A 19,970-nucleotide genomic window follows, 5' to 3' on the forward strand; every position below is an offset into this window, starting at 1 on the left:
ACCCCATAGACATATGAATATTAGTAGACCTGCCCTAAGTGATTAAAAGCGTATTATCCCCACTCCCCATACCGGTTCCATTGGAGCCGGCTGTGCTCGCGTATGGCCTCAAGTGAAATTTGAAAACGTGACGTCATCATTCTTGTGCGAACTATGGTCGAGGCATCATCGGTTCATTTTACGAAATAACACGGCAAAATGTTGACTTGTACTATGAAAACTTGTAAAAATAGATGTGAAAAGGAGAATAAACCCAATTGTCGTATTACATTCCATATATAAGCATTATTTTACTTTATTTTAAGCATATTCACATCGTATAATATGAATCAGTTGTTACTATCACATCGAGAAACGTCTGGACGCGAAACAAAAAGCTGGTTGGTTGCTGGGAAGTAAATTATGAACATTTATAAAAGTGTCTTAACTAAATACTTAAACGAAATATTCGACTCTGAAAATGGAACCGAATTTTTTTGCCGAATTTGGACTTCGCAAATTTGTTCATAACGTGGCGAGTAATTTGCGCTCCCATGTAAAAATGTCTATTCATTCAAAAGCAGATTTTACTTTTAAGAAGTAAATGGTGATATTATAATGCGAGATGCTTATTTACTGTCAGATTGATTTATTGACGAATCAAAGTCAGCTTCACTCCCTTCGTTCTTCAACAGTTGATTTTACCCCTCGCCATTATCTTCTCGTCTATTAATTCCTATGTCTGTGGTTTACCCGTTGAACGACGTCATAATTCCTGAAGTTTCGGAAGGGTGATTGACTTGTACTGCTATTGCTCTATAATATGTACAGTAAACTTTTTAGTGGAATAAAAATAGTGTTGTATGCATTGGTATTATTCAATTTGGTCTGTGAGTTTGGTACCGCCGCCCCGGGAACCATTTAGTAGATAACCAATACCTCTGCCATAGGTCACCCCAAGTGGTTCGCTACTTTTGGTGATTTTGCAGGGGTGCGAGGCAAGATCAGGAGAGGCCGGTTTAGGGAGATCCTTTGACCTCTCCAAATGGTCTCTCGATCCATCGCAGTGGGAGGAATATATTCACATGCTTGTCACTCCTGGATACACTGATCCCTAGATTCCTTCCCACACCTCACACATTTTTCATTTCTCTCCTTCATTTTCTTAAAAAGACCCTCCATGCAGCATCCCAAAGATGATATAAGGCCCGAGGGACATTATTTCATCGCTAAATATGCTAAAAAAATAGTAAGCAATTACCCTTTACCAAGCTACAACATTGCTTAAAAAAGCAATGGTACAAGCAATTGTTATTATTTTTAATTTTTTTTGCAGACCATCGCTTCTGGGATGTGGACTATACTGGAAACTATTCTTCTAGGAACATTTCTGCTCTATTCAACGGTAAGCATATTCACTTTTTTCTATTAGTACGATAATTTTTTTTTGTTTCACCGTTGATTCGGAGCGATTATAATCGTGGGTAATAAACGCCTGACCGATTTTTATACCGTTGCGTTTCTGTAATAGATCAATCAATGTGAAATATTGCCAGTTAGATTACATGGATTCGGTTTTGCTGGATTATCCTACAAATCGTACAACATATGAGAAAGATGGTAATTGAAAAAAAAACACGCACTAACTCAAATTTCGCTAGTACCTACCTACTCAGCACCAAAACTTTGAAATATTTATCCATTTCCGACTATTGGATCAAGCTTTTGTAAAATTGTTGAAATGTACCTTTATGGTTAAGGAATTTCTTGCTTTAAAACCAATACCTTATGTTTTGTATATATTTTAGGACGTAGGTGAGGATTTTATTTATCTATCTCTCTTCATTTTTATCCCTGATGTGTAATATTAATAACACAACTGTAAGTACGGTTCACCGCTTTGAAAATAATATTAAGGTTAAACGCGAAGTTCGTTTTATTCTATGTGTTCATAGATGGCGTTCATTAATTTAGTTTATTAAAATACGCCTTTTGCAAGGTATTGATTTACAAATTAAGACCAATTATTTGTTTGCGCACGTAGACACACACAATATAAATATGAATAAATAGTTTTGTACCTAAAAAATCTTTCAAGAAAGGCATACAAATACAATTTTGGATTGAATAAATCGGTTTAATATTGTATTTGTATGCCTTTCTCGAAAGAATTGAGTTTTCATACGGACAAAACTATTTATTCATATTCATATTGCGTACGTACAGGCGCAAACAAATATATTGTATTGATATTGTAAAGCATAACTTGACAAAAGCGTATTTTAATAAAATAAATACATTAACACCATCTATGAACACGTAGATTATATTGAACGTCCCGTTTAAGAGGGTAGCAGAGATAACGATTTTGTCGAAATTTACTAAAATAGTTAAAAAATTGGTCAACTGTGTCGCCCTCATCGTATTTTGTAGACAATTCCGCCAAAACGTTACTGAACAAGTGGTTTGATGCTAATATCCGGGCATAAACACCCGAGGTCTCCCGATCGACAACAACGAACATTCCCGATGACAAATTAAAAATAGCGTGTTTTATCTTAGCCGTTTATGTGGTAGCTGGCTTTCAATTTTTCCCTACAATGTGGGAATTTTCCCTTGAGATTCCCTAATTTGTTGATAAACATTATATGAACGGCTTTTTAAAAACTGGCGGATATCCACGATTAAAATAATTTGATTTTATAAGTAAACTATGAGCTTTTTACTGGGTTTAACCACTACTATTTATGCTTATTTTAGTTTCAAAATACATAAATGTCGAAAGAGATCTCAAAGTTTTATGTAAATCTGCATCTTCTCCATATGAAATAATTATTAGAGAGGTATTGATTTAATTAACATGTAAACTAAAATTCCCTATAAAATTGTAAGAATTTAGGAAAAAATATTTTTTCCCCAAATATTGGAAATATTTCAATTCAATGAGCACACTCCCCAACGGCCGGCTCTTCCGACTTGCGACTGATGAGGGCTGTCACAACATTGAAATATAAAACACCGTTGAGAATACTTTTATTTATTTAAAAGTTTAGGTTTTTACAGTGAATAGGCTGTCATAACATTGAAATATAAAACACAGTTGAGAATACATTTATTTAATTAAAAGTTTTGGTTTTGACAGTGAGTAGGCATATAAAAAACAGTTTTTATAATTTTTTTTATGCTTCCGATTTTGTTGTCCGGGTTAAATCTTCCCCATAATCTTCCCCCCCGCCCTTGAGGTGTTTTTGCACAAAAACGGCGCTATACAAGTCATCCAAGAATTATTATCATTATTTATTATAGGAAAAACTAAACCCTTCCACTCACTTTTCCACAAATGATCAGCTAGTCAATCAACACTATGCAAGTGCATTATATAAGTAAAATAAATACAAAACAATCAAGAACAACAACACGTCAACTCACCAGAGATCAAATGGGGAAAAAAAATCACCGACTCCAGATATTTTCATATCAGAGGGTTCGGCTCGGTAAAACTTCTAACAGGGCCTATAAATCCTACTGATCCCTCAACATAAATATTTAAAAAATCTTTCGTTATCCTACATGTATTCAAAATGACCGACTTTTGCATCTTTATATATAAATTTTTTGATAGATCTAATACGCCTTAATTTTTAATGAGAGAGCTAGGTATGATGCCAGTAGCCGAAATAACGAATGGTAATATTTTTATAGTCTGAGAATGCCAAATTCTTTTTATTTCGTTTTCTAAATCTGTGTATTTTCTTATTTTTTCATTAACACATTTTTGAATGTTACAGGAATTTGGAATAGCGACATCAATGATATAAGTTATTTTTATAATATTTTCATGTAAAACTATACCGGGTCTATTATGACTAATCGTTCGGTCTGTTAGTATAGTTTTATCATAATATATTTTATAAAATTCAATAATATTTTATTATTATTGTTATGCATTTTTATTAATATTATTATTGTTTTTTGTATTTCTTTGGCATTCACTATGTAACAATTTCTAGACATTTTTTGTAATAGCTAGTTAATGACACGGACGTGTCGAAACCGGTCGCTAATTTAATAAAATTTATACGTAACAAATGTACATTGTGAATAATAAAACTCGTTAAAAACAAAAAATGACTATTATAGTTTCCTATGAAATATTGATATTTTCATATAAACACTAATGATTCCACTTTTACGTTAAAACTTTTTAGGCTTATAAATAAATACACATTTAAGATTCTTCCAAAATTTGGTATGGTAACAATCACTTTAAAAATATACTAGAATAATGTCTTTCCCTTCTTGGAATAAGTGGATATTGATATTTTTATTGTAAGTAAGGTTCTCGACTTCGATTGCAGAGGTTGCGGGTTCAAATCCCGGCATGTGCGAATAATTTTTTTTGGGAAATCAAATAATTGAGGTCAGGTTTGTGTTGTTTGCTTTATCTGGTGTTTCTGATGGGGGAAAATTAATTTAAGGGATATTTACAGATTGGAATATTCCAAATAATAGAACTTTTGTGCTATTTTTTTTCGCCTAGATCGTGATAGTGAAAAAGTTTGGCAGTAAAATGATTTACGAATTTTTTACAATATTTATGTATTTTTATAACGTCCCGATAAACCATTTTTTGGCAGATTGACTAACGGGTTCAAACAGTTATATATAATCTTTTACAAAAAAAAATTATATATATGTACATATATTATATTATATAATTATATTTTATTTTCATTTGTTCAATTCACGAAGAGCTATAATAGCCAAATTAAATAATCAAATTATTATTATAATTAAACACCTATTTGCACAGCCCTATAACACTAGGCACATGAAATACGATACGTCTGCCCGTCTATACTGCTGGAAGCAATTATAATACTGCTGTCTCGTTCGTACACATCCACAGCGGGCGCAAGCAAATGAGATGAGTTGACAATAATTAAGACCTGCTACATATTGTTCAGCTGGAAGGTAATATATAACAAGGTACAATCATCTCAACAACGTTCGCCTCAACGCTATTCAAATTCTTGTTCACCTTTGACACGCTCCCTTCAAATTACATGAACAAAGTCTACGTTTTGATTTTATGTCTACAATATATACGTATATCGAAAATAAACTATTACCCTTACGTTTTTTAACACTACTTTACAGAAGAGAGCGTCGCGAACGACCGCTTGTGGCGAACGATCTTCGCGTTATGATTGAATATGTAAAATGCAATCATTTATATGTGTTTAGAGTTTAAATGAATATAGAATATCACCAATTAAATCTTTAAATTAATTTAATTTATTTATCAATTAAGATAGTATAAATACTGTTTAATTATACGGTTTTTTTTTTTTCAAATTGCTGTTTTTTAATACATAAAATTGACTTCAAAGTAAGTGTATTTACATAGTTTTTCAAAATAATATCACAAAGTTACTTAGCTATTATATAAAAATATAGAAGTTGGGTCCTATAGGTTGAGATATGTTCTATCAAAAAATATTTTTTATATATTTTTGTCATGTTGTATGTAGTAGCAGATGAAAGTAATCTTGAGGTCGATTGGCGATTTATTGAAAACTACTATTTTATAAACAGCTGTAAAGTAAGAAAAATATTTTTTTAGATTATTTATTTTTAACAGGTTGTATATAACATACATGTATCTAAAAAACATACACGATAAATATTTTTTTGAATATGCTGTTACGGACACAAGTGACTTCGAAAATACGAAAAAAACCGCAAAAATAGAAAAAGCCCTCTTGGACTGTTAACCTTAAGTAAGGAGAGCACCCCCGCATAAGTTATTTATACATTTTACAGGATTATTAATTTGGGATATATTACTATTAAACTTTTTTTTTGTTACATACATATAAATATATAAATTTTATATTAAGTAAAAATAAAGAACCATATATTTTCTTTATCTTATATGTAGATATAAGATAAAAAAAACATATAATACAATAATATGTATAATATCAAAAAATCCCACATAGGCATCGCCAGTTCGTGGGTGTACTTATGTTACATAAAATATGTTAAACTGTATTAAATAAATGTATCTTCCTCTATTCTAACTTGTATCGAGAGTTGCACTAAAATAGTATAAGTCAATTATAAACTAATTTATAACATAAGCTGCTTAAATATAACATGGGTTCCTAATATATAGTTGTTTTGAAAGAATTTCAAATATTCCCATAGTTATTGGAAACATGAAAGTTCTTCCACCATACTATTTCAGTAGCTTCTCGGAAGTCACATTACGCAATCAAATAAATCTCTTCGCAATCTATTTGTGAATGTTATTCCCTCCACAGTGTTACACTAAATGGCCCAGCCGTTGTGAAAAAATTGATTATTAATAGAAATGCCATCACGTTCTCCCGTACCCATTGATGGAATTCTGGATATCTTCCATTATTATGAATTTTAATATTTATTGCAGAGAAACTATTTTAGATTTTAACAGATGTGTTGAACACCCAAAGTACTAATTCAGAGAGACGAGTGGGGTTCATGTACGTTGATCAGAGGCGGACGCTGAGCTTCTAAGCTAAACAAACAGCTTTGAAAATTATTCGAGGTTGATCAAAAAGAGATATAGCAGTCAGTAGACGTATTAGTAATGCAAAATAACAGAAGACCCTAAATATGAACTCTATCGTTCCAAAATGAATGACAATATTTGAATGGTTTATGTGTTTAAATTTGTATGTTAAGCCAGTAAGAATGGATTTTTTTAGCAGTGCTTCCCTGACTATCCATTCAATTTTCCTTAGTTACAAATCGTAATGACGTGTTTCAAATTTTAAAAAATACGAAAGCGATAATTTCGAACGCATTAAATAAATTCCATAACATCTGGCAATTCCCCTCGCTCGTGTTATTTTTTATGTCCTTCTATGTTTTTAGCGTTCGAATAAACGATTGGCACAAATTGTACTCCTCTGACTGACATTTAATGCCAATGGTACACACTTGTTACCACAACACTAGGGGGAATTGCGAACATTTCAACAACAACCTGTCCGCCCCGGCTGTGGTTCTTGTGCCACCTGAAGTGCACACCCTTCTGTCCTACCATTACACGCACACCATACGCCACACGCCACGCTGCACAGTGGTGGCCAAAAATACGATTTTAATCATTGAATTTCATTTTTTCCTTCGTATAAGGATAATCCAATACGTATAGTAAATTCGTGTTTTATTTAAAAAAAAAAAACACCACATACGACCTGATATTTTAACAGTAAACAAAAATTGATTGGGCTGCCATGATTTAAAATGTGTTAATTGACAACACCGAGATGGCTAATAGGTGAATGAAAGTAAGTTTAAAAAAGCATAATGGTTCAAGTGCTTATTTTTTTACTTTAACCAAACTTAGTTTAGAAATTAATGATACTTTCCGAAAGAAGATGATACAATTTTATGTTTAAACTTTTTTTAATTTTTTGACACTGCTATGAAGGATGCTGCTTAATTTTTTGACACTGCTTTGAAGGATGCTGCTATACATGGAAAGGGTTTTTTTTGTATTTCTGGAATGTATTTGTCAAAATTGAAATTTAATAGATTTTAAATCAACATAAAACAAAATCTAACTCACAAAATTATAAATGAAAAAAACGATAAAAAATCGAGTTATGTTGTTTTCTTTAATCGTTTTTTTCCTGTTTTTATTTAATCAAAGTGTCAAACTCGAATAAACCTAAAAAAATTAAAGTGAGTAGCTCGGTGTTGTAGTAATAAAAATATTTAGTACCTTTCTACATACCGGGAAAATAGCCAGAAGACAATGACTTATTAAAAATTATAATCATTGAATAAGTTGAAACACTAAAAAAATATTGGTTGAATTCCATCTGGTCCTGCAGATTACGCACCTTTGAATTTATTTTCAATTTTCTTAATTTTAATATGATTAGTTATTTTAATAGAGTGATGATAACAAAACATCCTGTGAGAAGCATTGTCCCCATATTCTGTAACGTTAACTCTTTGTAACGTAAACAGATTTTATTGGGACTGCCAAAAATTTCTCTGACAAGTTTAGTCATAATTTAAAAAAATATTATTGGTATGTCATTTTTTCGTCTGTGTAAATTTTTTAAACGAAATGTGCTTAATCTTAAGATTGCGATGAGCGTGTATTTAAATTTGGTTGAAAATCGTCGTAAAAAATATGTTATACTTTTAGATTTTTTTACATAAAATTGGCCAGGTAAAGTTACGATCCCGACCTTTGTGCACTATGCCTACACTGTTCATGTTTATTGACCACACACCATCACACGGTGAAATATACAGACAAGTTGCACACCTCTCTCTAAGTGTGCATGTCCGTAACACGAAGTCCCGGAGAGAAATGATGATGCCATATGGTCATAAAAATAAAGCGAAAAATTCACACATCTGCATTTCTCGTTTTGACTGAATGTATTATCTCATCGCTCTTACCTGCTACATTTATTCTCGAAGTTGAAAATATCACCGTGGATACGTGACTGTGGGCAGGGCCGAATTAAGACCTTTAGAGGCCTTGCACAATATTACTTAGGCAATACTTAATATATAATTTAAAAAAAAACATAAAGTGGATATTACATATCAATACAACAGTAGAAAGGTAAAAAAAATATTGTACATTTTTATTAGAATACTAAACATTTTAAATTTTAGACTATTAAGAACCATTGATTTATCCCTAATTGAATGGCAATGTGGAAATATTGGCATTAGAAATCATCTAAAAAATATTCATAAAATTATATAAATAAGCCGTATGATTACCGCACATCAGATTATTTCAAGAATTTATAGTCCCTTCACTACAAAAGTATTGATAAAAATAGCACTTTTAAAAATTCACAAAGATTGTTTCAACTATTTTACGAACAGGAACAGAACAAAAGTTCTTGGTGATAACTATACCATGCTGTAAAACCACCATTATATATACATATATAATATACCATGCTGTAAAACCACCATTATATATACATATATAATATACCATGCTGTAAAACCACCATTATATATACATATATAATATACCATGCTGTAAAACCACCATTATATATATATTTCTCAATGTAGTATACTTTGTAACATAATATAATATTTCTCAATAATAACATTAGACAAAAATTTTAGTTTCTTATTTAGCAGTGTACGGCCAGGTTAGGTTAGCTACAATCAAATTTTCTGACTTGTTCGGCTTCTGGTGGATAGCCCCGAATAGATGAGGAGAGAGAAAATGCTTTTATAACGCTTTTAATATACGTACATAGGTTCGTGCTTAAAATGTTTTTTGTGAACCCACACTTTGAATAATTTGCCAATAAGAATACCACATTTGCAAACTGAGCCAAGATTTTTTCGCGATATGATTAGGCAGACCAATTTCATTTTAGATTTACATCAAGTATTTTGGGCAGATACATAACAGGTTAGAATGATTTTTTTTATCGATATGGATTGATTGCTATAAGAACTGATTCAGCAGCTTAATGTATGCTTACACACCTGCGCAAGTGCAATTGGGGCGGTCCGCCCCGGCGCCGACTTTCCATGTCGCGAAGAAGCCAAGAAGCTAAAGCGCTTATAATATTTAACGCCTAACACGGTACCCTTAAGGTTTTCACTAGCGCCAGGCTGTTTGGTTCAGGGCCGGTTCTCACAACAAGTATCAGACCAAAAAAGGATGATTTAGAGTAAAAAATCATGACCAAGTACTTAAAAGGCATTACGTTCATGAAAAATAAAACAATCTCGAAAGGATTCTTCAATAATTCATCGACAAACTTTTGATACAACGACAGAGATTGATTTTCAGTGTTATATTTATTTGCAACAAAAAAATGGATTAAAAATAGTGCTTTCGTTCGTAAGTTCTTCCTTTGGCCGCCTGCATAGAATACAAAGATTGAGTTGTTGATGGGGACAAGTGGTAATCACCTAGAGCAGTATTCACATCTAGGTCAGCTCATGTGCTGTTTCACAACCGTCAAGGTTCGTTCGCAGACACTTTTTCTCCAAGTCCGGGATTCACGCCTCGTGGGCACCAATGCCGCGGTTGACGGCCGAGTCTTCACCGTCATCTAGCATCTAGTCTAATAGACACAATTAACTTTACACGCGTCCGAAGAGGAACTAAATGAAAGAGGAACTAAAAATCATGTTTTTGCTAACAAAACAATATTTTTAATTATTGGACTTCATTAAACGTTATTGTTATATATTTACTTATTTATATGATTTGTGTCGTGTTGCGCTGCCTCCTTCTTTAGCCTAAGTTTCAGATCAACATATGTACATCTGCCCTGATGATTGATACTTTGGAGGGGACCCACAACCTTCCCAACGGCGTTATAAGGAAACATATGTACTTTCTACTAAACATTTTCTACTTTTTGCCGATGACATCAAACTCTTTCTGAGAATAAGATCGATAGAAGACTGTAGAAAGCTCCAGGAAGATATCGATGCAATTATTGACTGGAGTATTGATAACAAACTTGGGTTCAACTTCCAAAAATGTTCAGTGATGTGCTTTACAAGGGCACACAAGACCATATATTTTAATTACAAAATGAAAGATACGTCACTGAAGCACATGGTGACTTGCAAGGACTTGGGAATTGTGTACGACATTCGCTTAACATTTCACGCTCATATTGAAAAGATCTGTAAATCAGCCACTAAGATGTTGGGTTTTGTCATACACAATTCGAAAGACTTGACCAACCTTGCAGTAATAAGGCTGCTTTACTTTAGCTTAGTGCGTAGCATTCTTGAGAATGGATCTCAGGTATGGGGGCCAGAGGACACTGTCTATGTACTAATGGTCGAGAAGATACAAAAAAAGTTTTTACGATACCTCTACATGAGAGAGTTTGGTTATTACCCATGGCTGTTTCCAACAGCATTTATCTCGGGAATGCTGGGTATATGCAGCCTTAGTTCCAGAAGGGATGTTGCATTACTCCTGATGGCGTATAAGCTACTAAACGGTTTAGTATCAATACCAGACATTCTGGCTAAAATAGGATTTTATGTCCCGGATAATTTCGCGCGAGGCCGCCAACACAGGCTTTTGATTCTTCCTAGGTGCAGAACTAACTTACCAATGGTGATGCCCTTGGGAAGAATCACTAGGTTAATTAACTGCCTCGCAGGAAATGTGGATATTTTCCACATGTCCTACAACGTATTTAAACGTGAAATATTATTATTCAATACTTAAAATTGTAAATCTAAATTTGAAACTTTTTTCTTTGTCCCACTTGTAAATGTACCTATTTGTTATTCACTTTTTTGTAAATGTTAATTATCGATATTGCAATGTTCTGGTTCATACTGTTTTTGCAAATAAACAATAAATAAATAAATAAATAAATATGGTTTCCTCCCTTACCGCACACGTCAAAACTCTAATTATTAACTCTAAGCTACATATATTTTGAACGACTCTAGACCGATGATGGAAACAGTAACGTTGTCCGAAAAGATGGCTATTCAAGGAGGAAGCGTGACATGGCATAATAACCTAAAATTAAGCCACGATAATCCATTTGGTCTTCAAAATCTAAAAACGTATCTTTTATGTTTTTGTTGGATATTTTGTCTCGGTTATTTCAGTATGTCATACGACCAGCTACTGCCTATCATTTCCTCGGTTTCGGTCTTTTTTAATACCCATGAAATAATGAAATACTTTCCCGCAGGTTGTGTATAATCTGACATTATTTGAAACCTCCTACTAGATACCACAATTATAAGCGGAATATGTCCCTTGTGCTATGATGAAGCACGTAGCTAGTAGAAGGCACATCAATGCAAAAAAGTATGCTTTCTTCTGTTTTCAATATGATAAATTGATTATAAAACTATAATATTTATTTATCATACATTCCAAATAAAGAAAGCCATCAGGATTTTTTTGCACTGTTATCCTAATTTTTTACTTTTTCGACGCCGTCGACCGCAAAGTTAACCTTATCATGATGTAGTATCTGGTAATGGTGATCATTATTCCTTTTCACATCTGTGCAAAAAACACACAAGACACACATTGCAATCGGAGTGAATAAAGCTTATTTTTTGTTTACATAACAGTAATATTGTATTCGCATGTTTGTGTACGTTTTAATGAAAAGTAGGTACTCGCATAATACCAGATTGTACACAATGTAAGTTTTTTTGTTCCATGTCTATTTGTATATCGCTCGTTAAAAACACATTAATTTAAACAAATTTGTAAAAAAAAGCTTTTCACAGTTTTAAAAACTGTGATTTTAGAGTGTGTATAAACGATATAATTCTTTAAGTGATCTAAGAAACAAAGTTAATAAAATTGTACGTTTTTAAAAAATAATATTATCTTTCTTTATACAAATTCCTTAAATTATTATTTCGTTTAATTTAAATTATTTTATTACTTTTCTTTTCTTCTCTTCTTTTCTTGGGACTGGCAAAGGATTGTTGTTTTATAGGGTCTTCAAATTACATGCCGTCTCGTACAATTTTCATACATTATTACCGTTGCTTGAAATTGGTGTTTTTCTTTAATAACTTCATCACATTATTATCATCATTATTATTAGACGGGCTCTTCTAATCTTGCATATATCTTTTACTCTTCCCCAAATTCCTTCCCCCCAATTGGGAGTCCCACTAATTCAACGCAATTCAGACTATCGTCTGTTTATTTATTGATTCAAAAATTTATAAGCCGTTATGTGTTTATTTATAATTATCTCACATGAAATAAAAAAAATATATATTGAACCTGAGCTCACGGTGCTAAACCTATGTTTATAATATGTATTACGTTATGCTGCGAGCCGAAAGGCGAGCCGAGACTTGAATTGCGGGAAAAGAACGAAGCAACCGCAAGCGGCGTTTTGCACCATTTACTGTTGCTTCGTTCCTTTCCCATAATTCGAGGCTCAACTTTCAACGTATTCTCGTCATTACACGTACTGTTATTTAATTACATTCTTACTGTAAACTGTTGAAAAGAGTTCACGTTCCACTAGAAAAAACTTAATAGTATAATGTTTAAATTAAGATACAGTAGAATGATGATTACTCGAATCCTACACAGGTAATATTTATTTTATATACTACGAAACTAGGTTTTTTTCCGGGTATTTTTTCTCTGCCACCCAAGATAAGTCTGCTGTTGTGTTTTAAGTATAAAAAGGAGGGAGACCTGTTAAAGCCGATGGCACTGCATAAACCAATTTCCTGTTAGAGGAACCCGCCACAGTATTAGCTGATAGCGGTAACGGAATCATTCAGGAAACTCTAAATCGGTTTGTTTTCTGTACCCAGAGTTACCTGTTCTCGATACGAAACAAAATTAATAGATTTGCAATCCAAATGCACGTTCGTCGACTCGCCATCACAGTAAATTTGCGGTTTTTGTTAAAAAAATTGTAACAGAACTATTCAATATTTTAAATGTGCCCTATATTAATTATTTTTGAAGTTGTCTTAAAAACGAATACCCTTTTAGAAATCAAATAAAATTATTTTTCTGTTATTTTGATTTCAAATAAACGTTGATTTTTCTAAACAACAAAAAAATACATGAAATATCAAAATGCTACCAAAAAACTTACCGAAACATTTTTACTCAAAATGTCCACTATTTTAAGAGAATATTTTTTTTTTTTTGTTTTAAATTTAAAAAAAAAACAAAAGAATGACAAACATTCCCGGGTTACGAATAACCTGACAGTATTTGAAAATCTCCTGCTACCACCACAATAAGCTGAAAATGTTGCTTGTGTTGTGATGGAGGACTTAGCCAGCCGAGGAATTGAACACACTACGCCTGAGTGGGACCCAAACGCGATGTCAACTCGGCCACCGACCGGTTTCATTTTATAATAATCAAATATTTTAAGAACACATATTATAATTAATGACATATATATTTATTCATGATGTATTATTTAAACAACACGTTTCCTTTGTTTAGAGAATTAGTAAGAAAACTGTCACCACCCTTCTTTATGCTGTTTATACAAAAAATAAAATTTTACTCTCAATTGTCAAGGGGAAAATCCAACCAATTTTCAGCATTTTATTCATTGAACGAAGTATAAATATTTGAGACAAACTGAAAAGTTACTATTTTTCTTTCTGGCGAATAAACCACATATCTCCACATTATAAAAAAAGTATTTTTATAACGGTGGGATGCCCGCAATCAGATCTGGTCCTCGGGGGCTCTAATGAATATGATGTTTGTGGCTAGTAATGTCCTTCGGAGACTTGAAGGGTTAAAGTACAAGTGTTATTTAAAAAAAATATTAATAACTCGCTCGATTAATAATTAGAATCTACTGAAGACCGCCACCGACTTTGCTTCTTCCGCAGCAAAGCTTGTGAATTATTCCGATATGTAACCTATTTCAGATCCAATTTTTAATTTTTTTTTGCCTATTTCCACAACGGTTAAGAATAATTGACACTATCTTCAAATTTACCTTTTACCTGGAAATGTCTCCTCTATTATGTCCGAATTTCGAATGAAGTACCAGTCACCCTGCTTAAAATATTTCGCAAATTTCACCACACAAATTAATTAGTATATACTTTTATACCAACGTTTTTGTTTAAGTCCTGATTAATGATCTGTCGAATCAGTTTGGGCATCTTCACGCAAACAGCATGTCTTTAATTGTGAGTGGGATGTATTATTTTAATTAACTTTATTTAACTCGAATGATAATCGCGGCGATAGACAGAGGGAAAGAACGGAATGGTCACGATAAGAGCGCTTCCAACGGAAGAGTTGATAACTCGTGGATAAGTAGTTGATAAACTAGGCGGAAACTGTAGCCAGGTGCATTGTGAAAGAAAATAATATGCGCTTATTTGTTTGGAAATAATAATTGTGATTAGACATGCGAACTAAATTGTTCACCTTAAAGGCAATCCAACTAAACAATTTTACTGTTATTTCACTGACTCATCAATTTTGAAGTTCTCACAAAAATTAACTGAAACAGCGTCTGAATTTTGGATATTTTTTTCTAAACGATACATGTTTGTACAATGGGTTTGCGGGATTCCATTTATTTTTTTTCGTCATCTATATCAAGAGGTGTGATTTTTTTTAAATTTTTTTTTATTTTCTAGACTTGTCAAAAATTCTAGATAAATGTTTTCTTATGTTGTACATTTCTAAGTAAATAAGTGTGGCATCAAGAAATCTATATACGGGAATGATTTTGAGTTTCATGTGCTTCGCGTTAAGAACAATTTGCGACTATTTGTTTTAACGGAAGTCAGTAGAAGGAGTTTCAAGAGAGATAAAAAATAGTCCAACACACGTCATCACAAATAATAATATTAATAAAATTTGCTTAAATTGTGCTTTGTATGGAGCTCTAGTACCATTTAAAAAAATGTATTTTTTTTTGGTAAATTTAAGGTTGACCATCTGAAGATGTCATCGGTGGTCAATGAAATTGCGTTTTATGTACACTTATATTTTTTTTCATGTAGTAGATATAGGGTCCCTCATTAATCATATAACGATTTTTAAAATAAAAAATTATCAATTATTATTTTTCATACAAATTCAAAAATGTCTCCTAACTAAGATGTCCTTCGTGTATAATGCTGTATACTCTCCATATACCGTAATAGATTTTAAGCCCTCTACTGTTGCTACACAAGTGTCTCCACAACTAAAGTCTTTCGTGTACAATACTGTATACTCTCCATATACCGTAATAGATTTTAAGCCCTCTACTGTTGCTACACAAGTGTCTCCACAACTAAAGTCTTTCGTGTATAATACTGTATACTTTCCATATACCGTAATGGATTTTAAGCCCTCTACTGTTGCTACACAAGTGTCTCCACAACTAAAGTCTTTCGTGTATAATACTGTATACTCTCCATATACCGTAATAGATTTTAAGCCCTCTACTGTTGCTACACAAGTGTCTCCACAACTAAAGTCTTTCGTGTACAATACTGTATACTCTCCATATACCGTAATAGATTTTAAGCCCTCTACTGTTGCTACACAAGTGTCTCCACAACTAAAGTCTTTCGTGTATAATACTGTATACTTTCCATATACCGTAATGGATTTTAAGCCCTCTACTGTTGCTACACAAGTGTCTCCACAACTAAAGTCTTTCGTGTATAATACTGTATACTCTCCATATACCGTAATAGATTTTAAGCCCTCTACTGTTGCTACACAAGTGTCTCCACAACTAAAGTCTTTCGTGTATAATACTGTATAGGTACTCTCCATATACCGTAATGGATTTTAAGCCCTCTACTGTTGCTACACAAGTGTCTCCACAACTAAAGTCTTTCGTGTATAATACTGTATACTCTCCATATACCGTAATAGATTTTAAGCCCTCTACTGTTGCTACACAAGTGTCTCCACAACTAAAGTCTTTCGTGTACAATACTGTATACTCTCCATATACCGTAATAGATTTTAAGCCCTCTACTGTTGCTACACAAGTGTCTCCACAACTAAAGTCTTTCGTGTATAATACTGTATACTTTCCATATACCGTAATGGATTTTAAGCCCTCTACTGTTGCTACACAAGTGTCTCCACAACTAAAGTCTTTCGTGTATAATACTGTATACTCTCCATATACCGTAATAGATTTTAAGCCCTCTACTGTTGCTACACAAGTGTCTCCACAACTAAAGTCTTTCGTGTATAATACTGTATAGGTACTCTCCATATACCGTAATGGATTTTAAGCCCTCTACTGTTGCTACACAAGTGTCTCCACAACTAAAGTCTTTCGTGTATAATACTGTATACTCTCCATATACCGTAATAGATTTTAAGCCCTCTACTGTTGCTACACAAGTGTCTCCACAACTAAAGTCTTTCGTGTACAATACTGTATACTCTCCATATACCGTAATAGATTTTAAGCCCTCTACTGTTGCTACACAAGTGTCTCCACAACTAAAGTCTTTCGTGTATAATACTGTATACTTTCCATATACCGTAATGGATTTTAAGCCCTCTACTGTTGCTACACAAGTGTCTCCACAACTAAAGTCTTTCGTGTATAATACTGTATACTCTCCATATACCGTAATAGATTTTAAGCCCTCTACTGTTGCTACACAAGTGTCTCCACAACTAAAGTCTTTCGTGTATAATACTGTATAGGTACTCTCCATATACCGTAATGGATTTTAAGCCCTCTACTGTTGCTACACAAGTGTCTCCACAACTAAAGTCTTTCGTGTATAATACTGTATACTCTCCATATACCGTAATGGATTTTAAGCTCTCTACTGTTGCAACGCAAGTGTCTCCGCAATTAAGTATCTCGTCTGCAGGCACCATATAGAGAATAAGATTTAAATGTTTTAGAGAGAAAATAATCTGTTTTAGCCAGAATTTAATTTAAATGTTTTAACACATTTTTACGTACCCAATTAAAATTTTGCATACTATCTTCTAACGTTGATTAGTGGGGTATGATGCTCCAATATTGACCCCTTCATGCACGCCGGAAAAGCAATGATTAAACTTCCGTGAATGCTGCTTACCGAAGTATAGAAAAAACTTTCAGTCACATTACAAACATATTTATAACACTGAACACATTTATTGGATACTGGTAACGTTACATGACAACCATAAACCATTTTCAATCGCCACAACAATCGCTAGAATATTTTAGCGTGTATAACTCGACCGATAAAACGTCACCCGATGACATGCAACACAGTAACAACCAAATGGATTTCTAAAAGTTTGCCTCCACTGACACATTTATGGTTGAAAGTACAATTACTCGTAAATTGCCACTATCACAAAAGAATAATTACAAAAAACAACGATATCCGCATGTTTTTTTTTCTTTTGACTTGTGAGCAAAGCTTTTGACAGGAATTTACAATTTTACCATCCTAAGAATGCTTGTCATCCGCAACTATGTAGTAAGGTAGAAAGACTATTCGAACCATTTTAGATGAAAGACGGAGTTAGACAGGAAGGGTGCGTATGTCCGGAATTATTTAACACGAATAATGACATGCATATTAAGTACTGTACAAGTTATTTGTTATGTAGGAGTGAAAAGTATAATGATTCTAAGATATGCGGAAGTCATGGTCATACAATTGGTAAGAGGTCTGCATGTTTCGCTTAAAAATTAGAAGTATTTGAACACGGAAAAGATATAATGCCGCATGTTATAAGGTGGCCGCATGGTGCTACTTTATAACTTTTATAAAGTAGCACCGATGCGATGATCGGTGGCCGGATAAATCATCACAATGATAATTCATCACATCTTTAAAAAGTTATATAAAGTCATGGAAAGTGATGAAACAAAAACTTTATTAACTGGGTTAAGTAGGTTAGGTTAGGTTGGGTTTTATTTTTTTTTTCATCGTTTCTAATGACTTTATATCACTTTTTAAAAGTGTGTTGAATTGTCACTGTTTTGAGTTATCGTGGAACCGCGATGATCAGATACCGGTAGGGAAGAACATTTCTCCTGTTCTATTGAACGGCCAGTCTTTTACGTCTCCAGCGTTTTGGGGTCACATATGACCGGGCGTCCATATTTTACAAAAGTATTTTTAATTTCATCCAGAAATAAGTAATTTTTTTGACGTTAGAAAGTGAAATAACATTTCTTTCAAGTTTGTCTGAAATATTTATACTGGAGGCTTTTAATAAAATTCTAAAAATAGCCAAAATGTTCAAAACACTTCATATTTCGGCCGCTTCCGTAACAATCGTTTTAACTAATAAAGTGAAGTAACAGTTTTCTTACAAATTCCTCAAAAAAACGAATGTGTTTTCGAAATATCGAGCTCTGTCAATTTTTCTGCGATTAGAGTAAAAAATTAAGTAAAAATGTGGTTAGCGTTTTTGACAACATTTCACGTTTGATATTAAAATTTTATTGCTTAGAAAACGTAATGTTAACAAAACGTAAGATAATTTTGTCTAGTTTCCAAAATAGTATTTGTTTTTACGGAAAAATTGAACAATAATGTACATAGCGCATTTGAAATACACAGAAAACATTGGAAACTTAACTAAAATAATTAAAATACTGAAGGGTTTAACTTTGATATCACCCATCCCAGTAAACATGGATGCATAGATTCCCTGTAGAAGATTCAGTTTTGCAGTAATAAAGAATGTATTTGCTTTCCCTGCTGCCCCATATTTACATAAATAAGTTTTATATTCGAAATCTCAGTTCCATCATTGGCTTTGAAATATATATATACCAAAAATGGGACTCATCTATTCAAGTGCTTAATGTTAGTAAGTGAGATTAGATTATATTCTTTCAATGTTATTTTTCTTCACCGTTCTGTTTTATCACTTTTACCAATTTAAATGCATGGGCTGCGTGAGATTGTGACTGTACTGCCCTCCCGACACACTGACAAAAACAATGGTTTTAAAAACCTTAATCTGTACTTTACTTCAATTTAGTGCATTTATTGTATACTCGCTGACGTGTACCCCGCGTCGCTGGGGGCTATCGATGGGAGAGACATATCCCTTCATGAACATTTCTGTAGGCCTTTTTAAAGTATACAACTCCATAATATATTATTTTGATGCATCTCATAAGGTTTAGCCAGCGTTAGCAATTTTATTTATTTATTTATGTCTATTCTTGAATACACATTTTACAAATGATTACAGTGGTTTATATTGTAGTACAGAGAAAAAAGTACAGAAAAAAGGTATAAAAATAAAGAGAATAGGTTGATATAGTTAAAACTGTGTATGGGTGATATTGTATGTTACGTGAACACCTCACTAGGAGAACCTGTGCTGAGGTGTTAACGTGTTTGTGATTAAGTGTGACAGGTATTTATGTGTTGTAGTAGAAAGTTATTTTTTTTTTCACAGACATATATTGTAACATGAAAACACACATTTATATGTGAGTGTATGTATTTTTGGATAA

The 19,970-nt window shown here is 32.9% G+C and overlaps 2 protein-coding genes across 5 annotated transcripts in view; both read left to right on the forward strand.

The window, feature by feature from the left end:
• The window catches only part of LOC149424230 (mitochondrial import inner membrane translocase subunit Tim21), a 586,526-nt gene that overhangs the window by 271,381 nt on the left and 295,175 nt on the right, over positions 1–19,970 (forward strand). The gene's annotated exons all lie outside the window — the stretch shown is intronic.
• The window catches only part of smog (G-protein coupled receptor 158 smog), a 206,524-nt gene that overhangs the window by 142,997 nt on the left and 43,557 nt on the right, over positions 1–19,970 (forward strand). For all 4 annotated transcript variants that reach the window (XM_089651396.1, XM_089651394.1, XM_089651395.1 and 1 more), the window contains exon 8: positions 1,316–1,384. In XM_089651396.1, coding sequence (XP_089507522.1) covers positions 1,316–1,384 — 69 coding nt within the window. The remainder of the gene's footprint in view (positions 1–1,315; positions 1,385–19,970) is intronic.

Source organism: Hesperophylax consimilis, chromosome 4, assembly GCF_061612785.1.
Source record: "Hesperophylax consimilis isolate HC1 chromosome 4, BYU_Hcon_1.0, whole genome shotgun sequence".
Classification (NCBI taxonomy): Eukaryota; Metazoa; Arthropoda; class Insecta; order Trichoptera; family Limnephilidae; genus Hesperophylax; species Hesperophylax consimilis.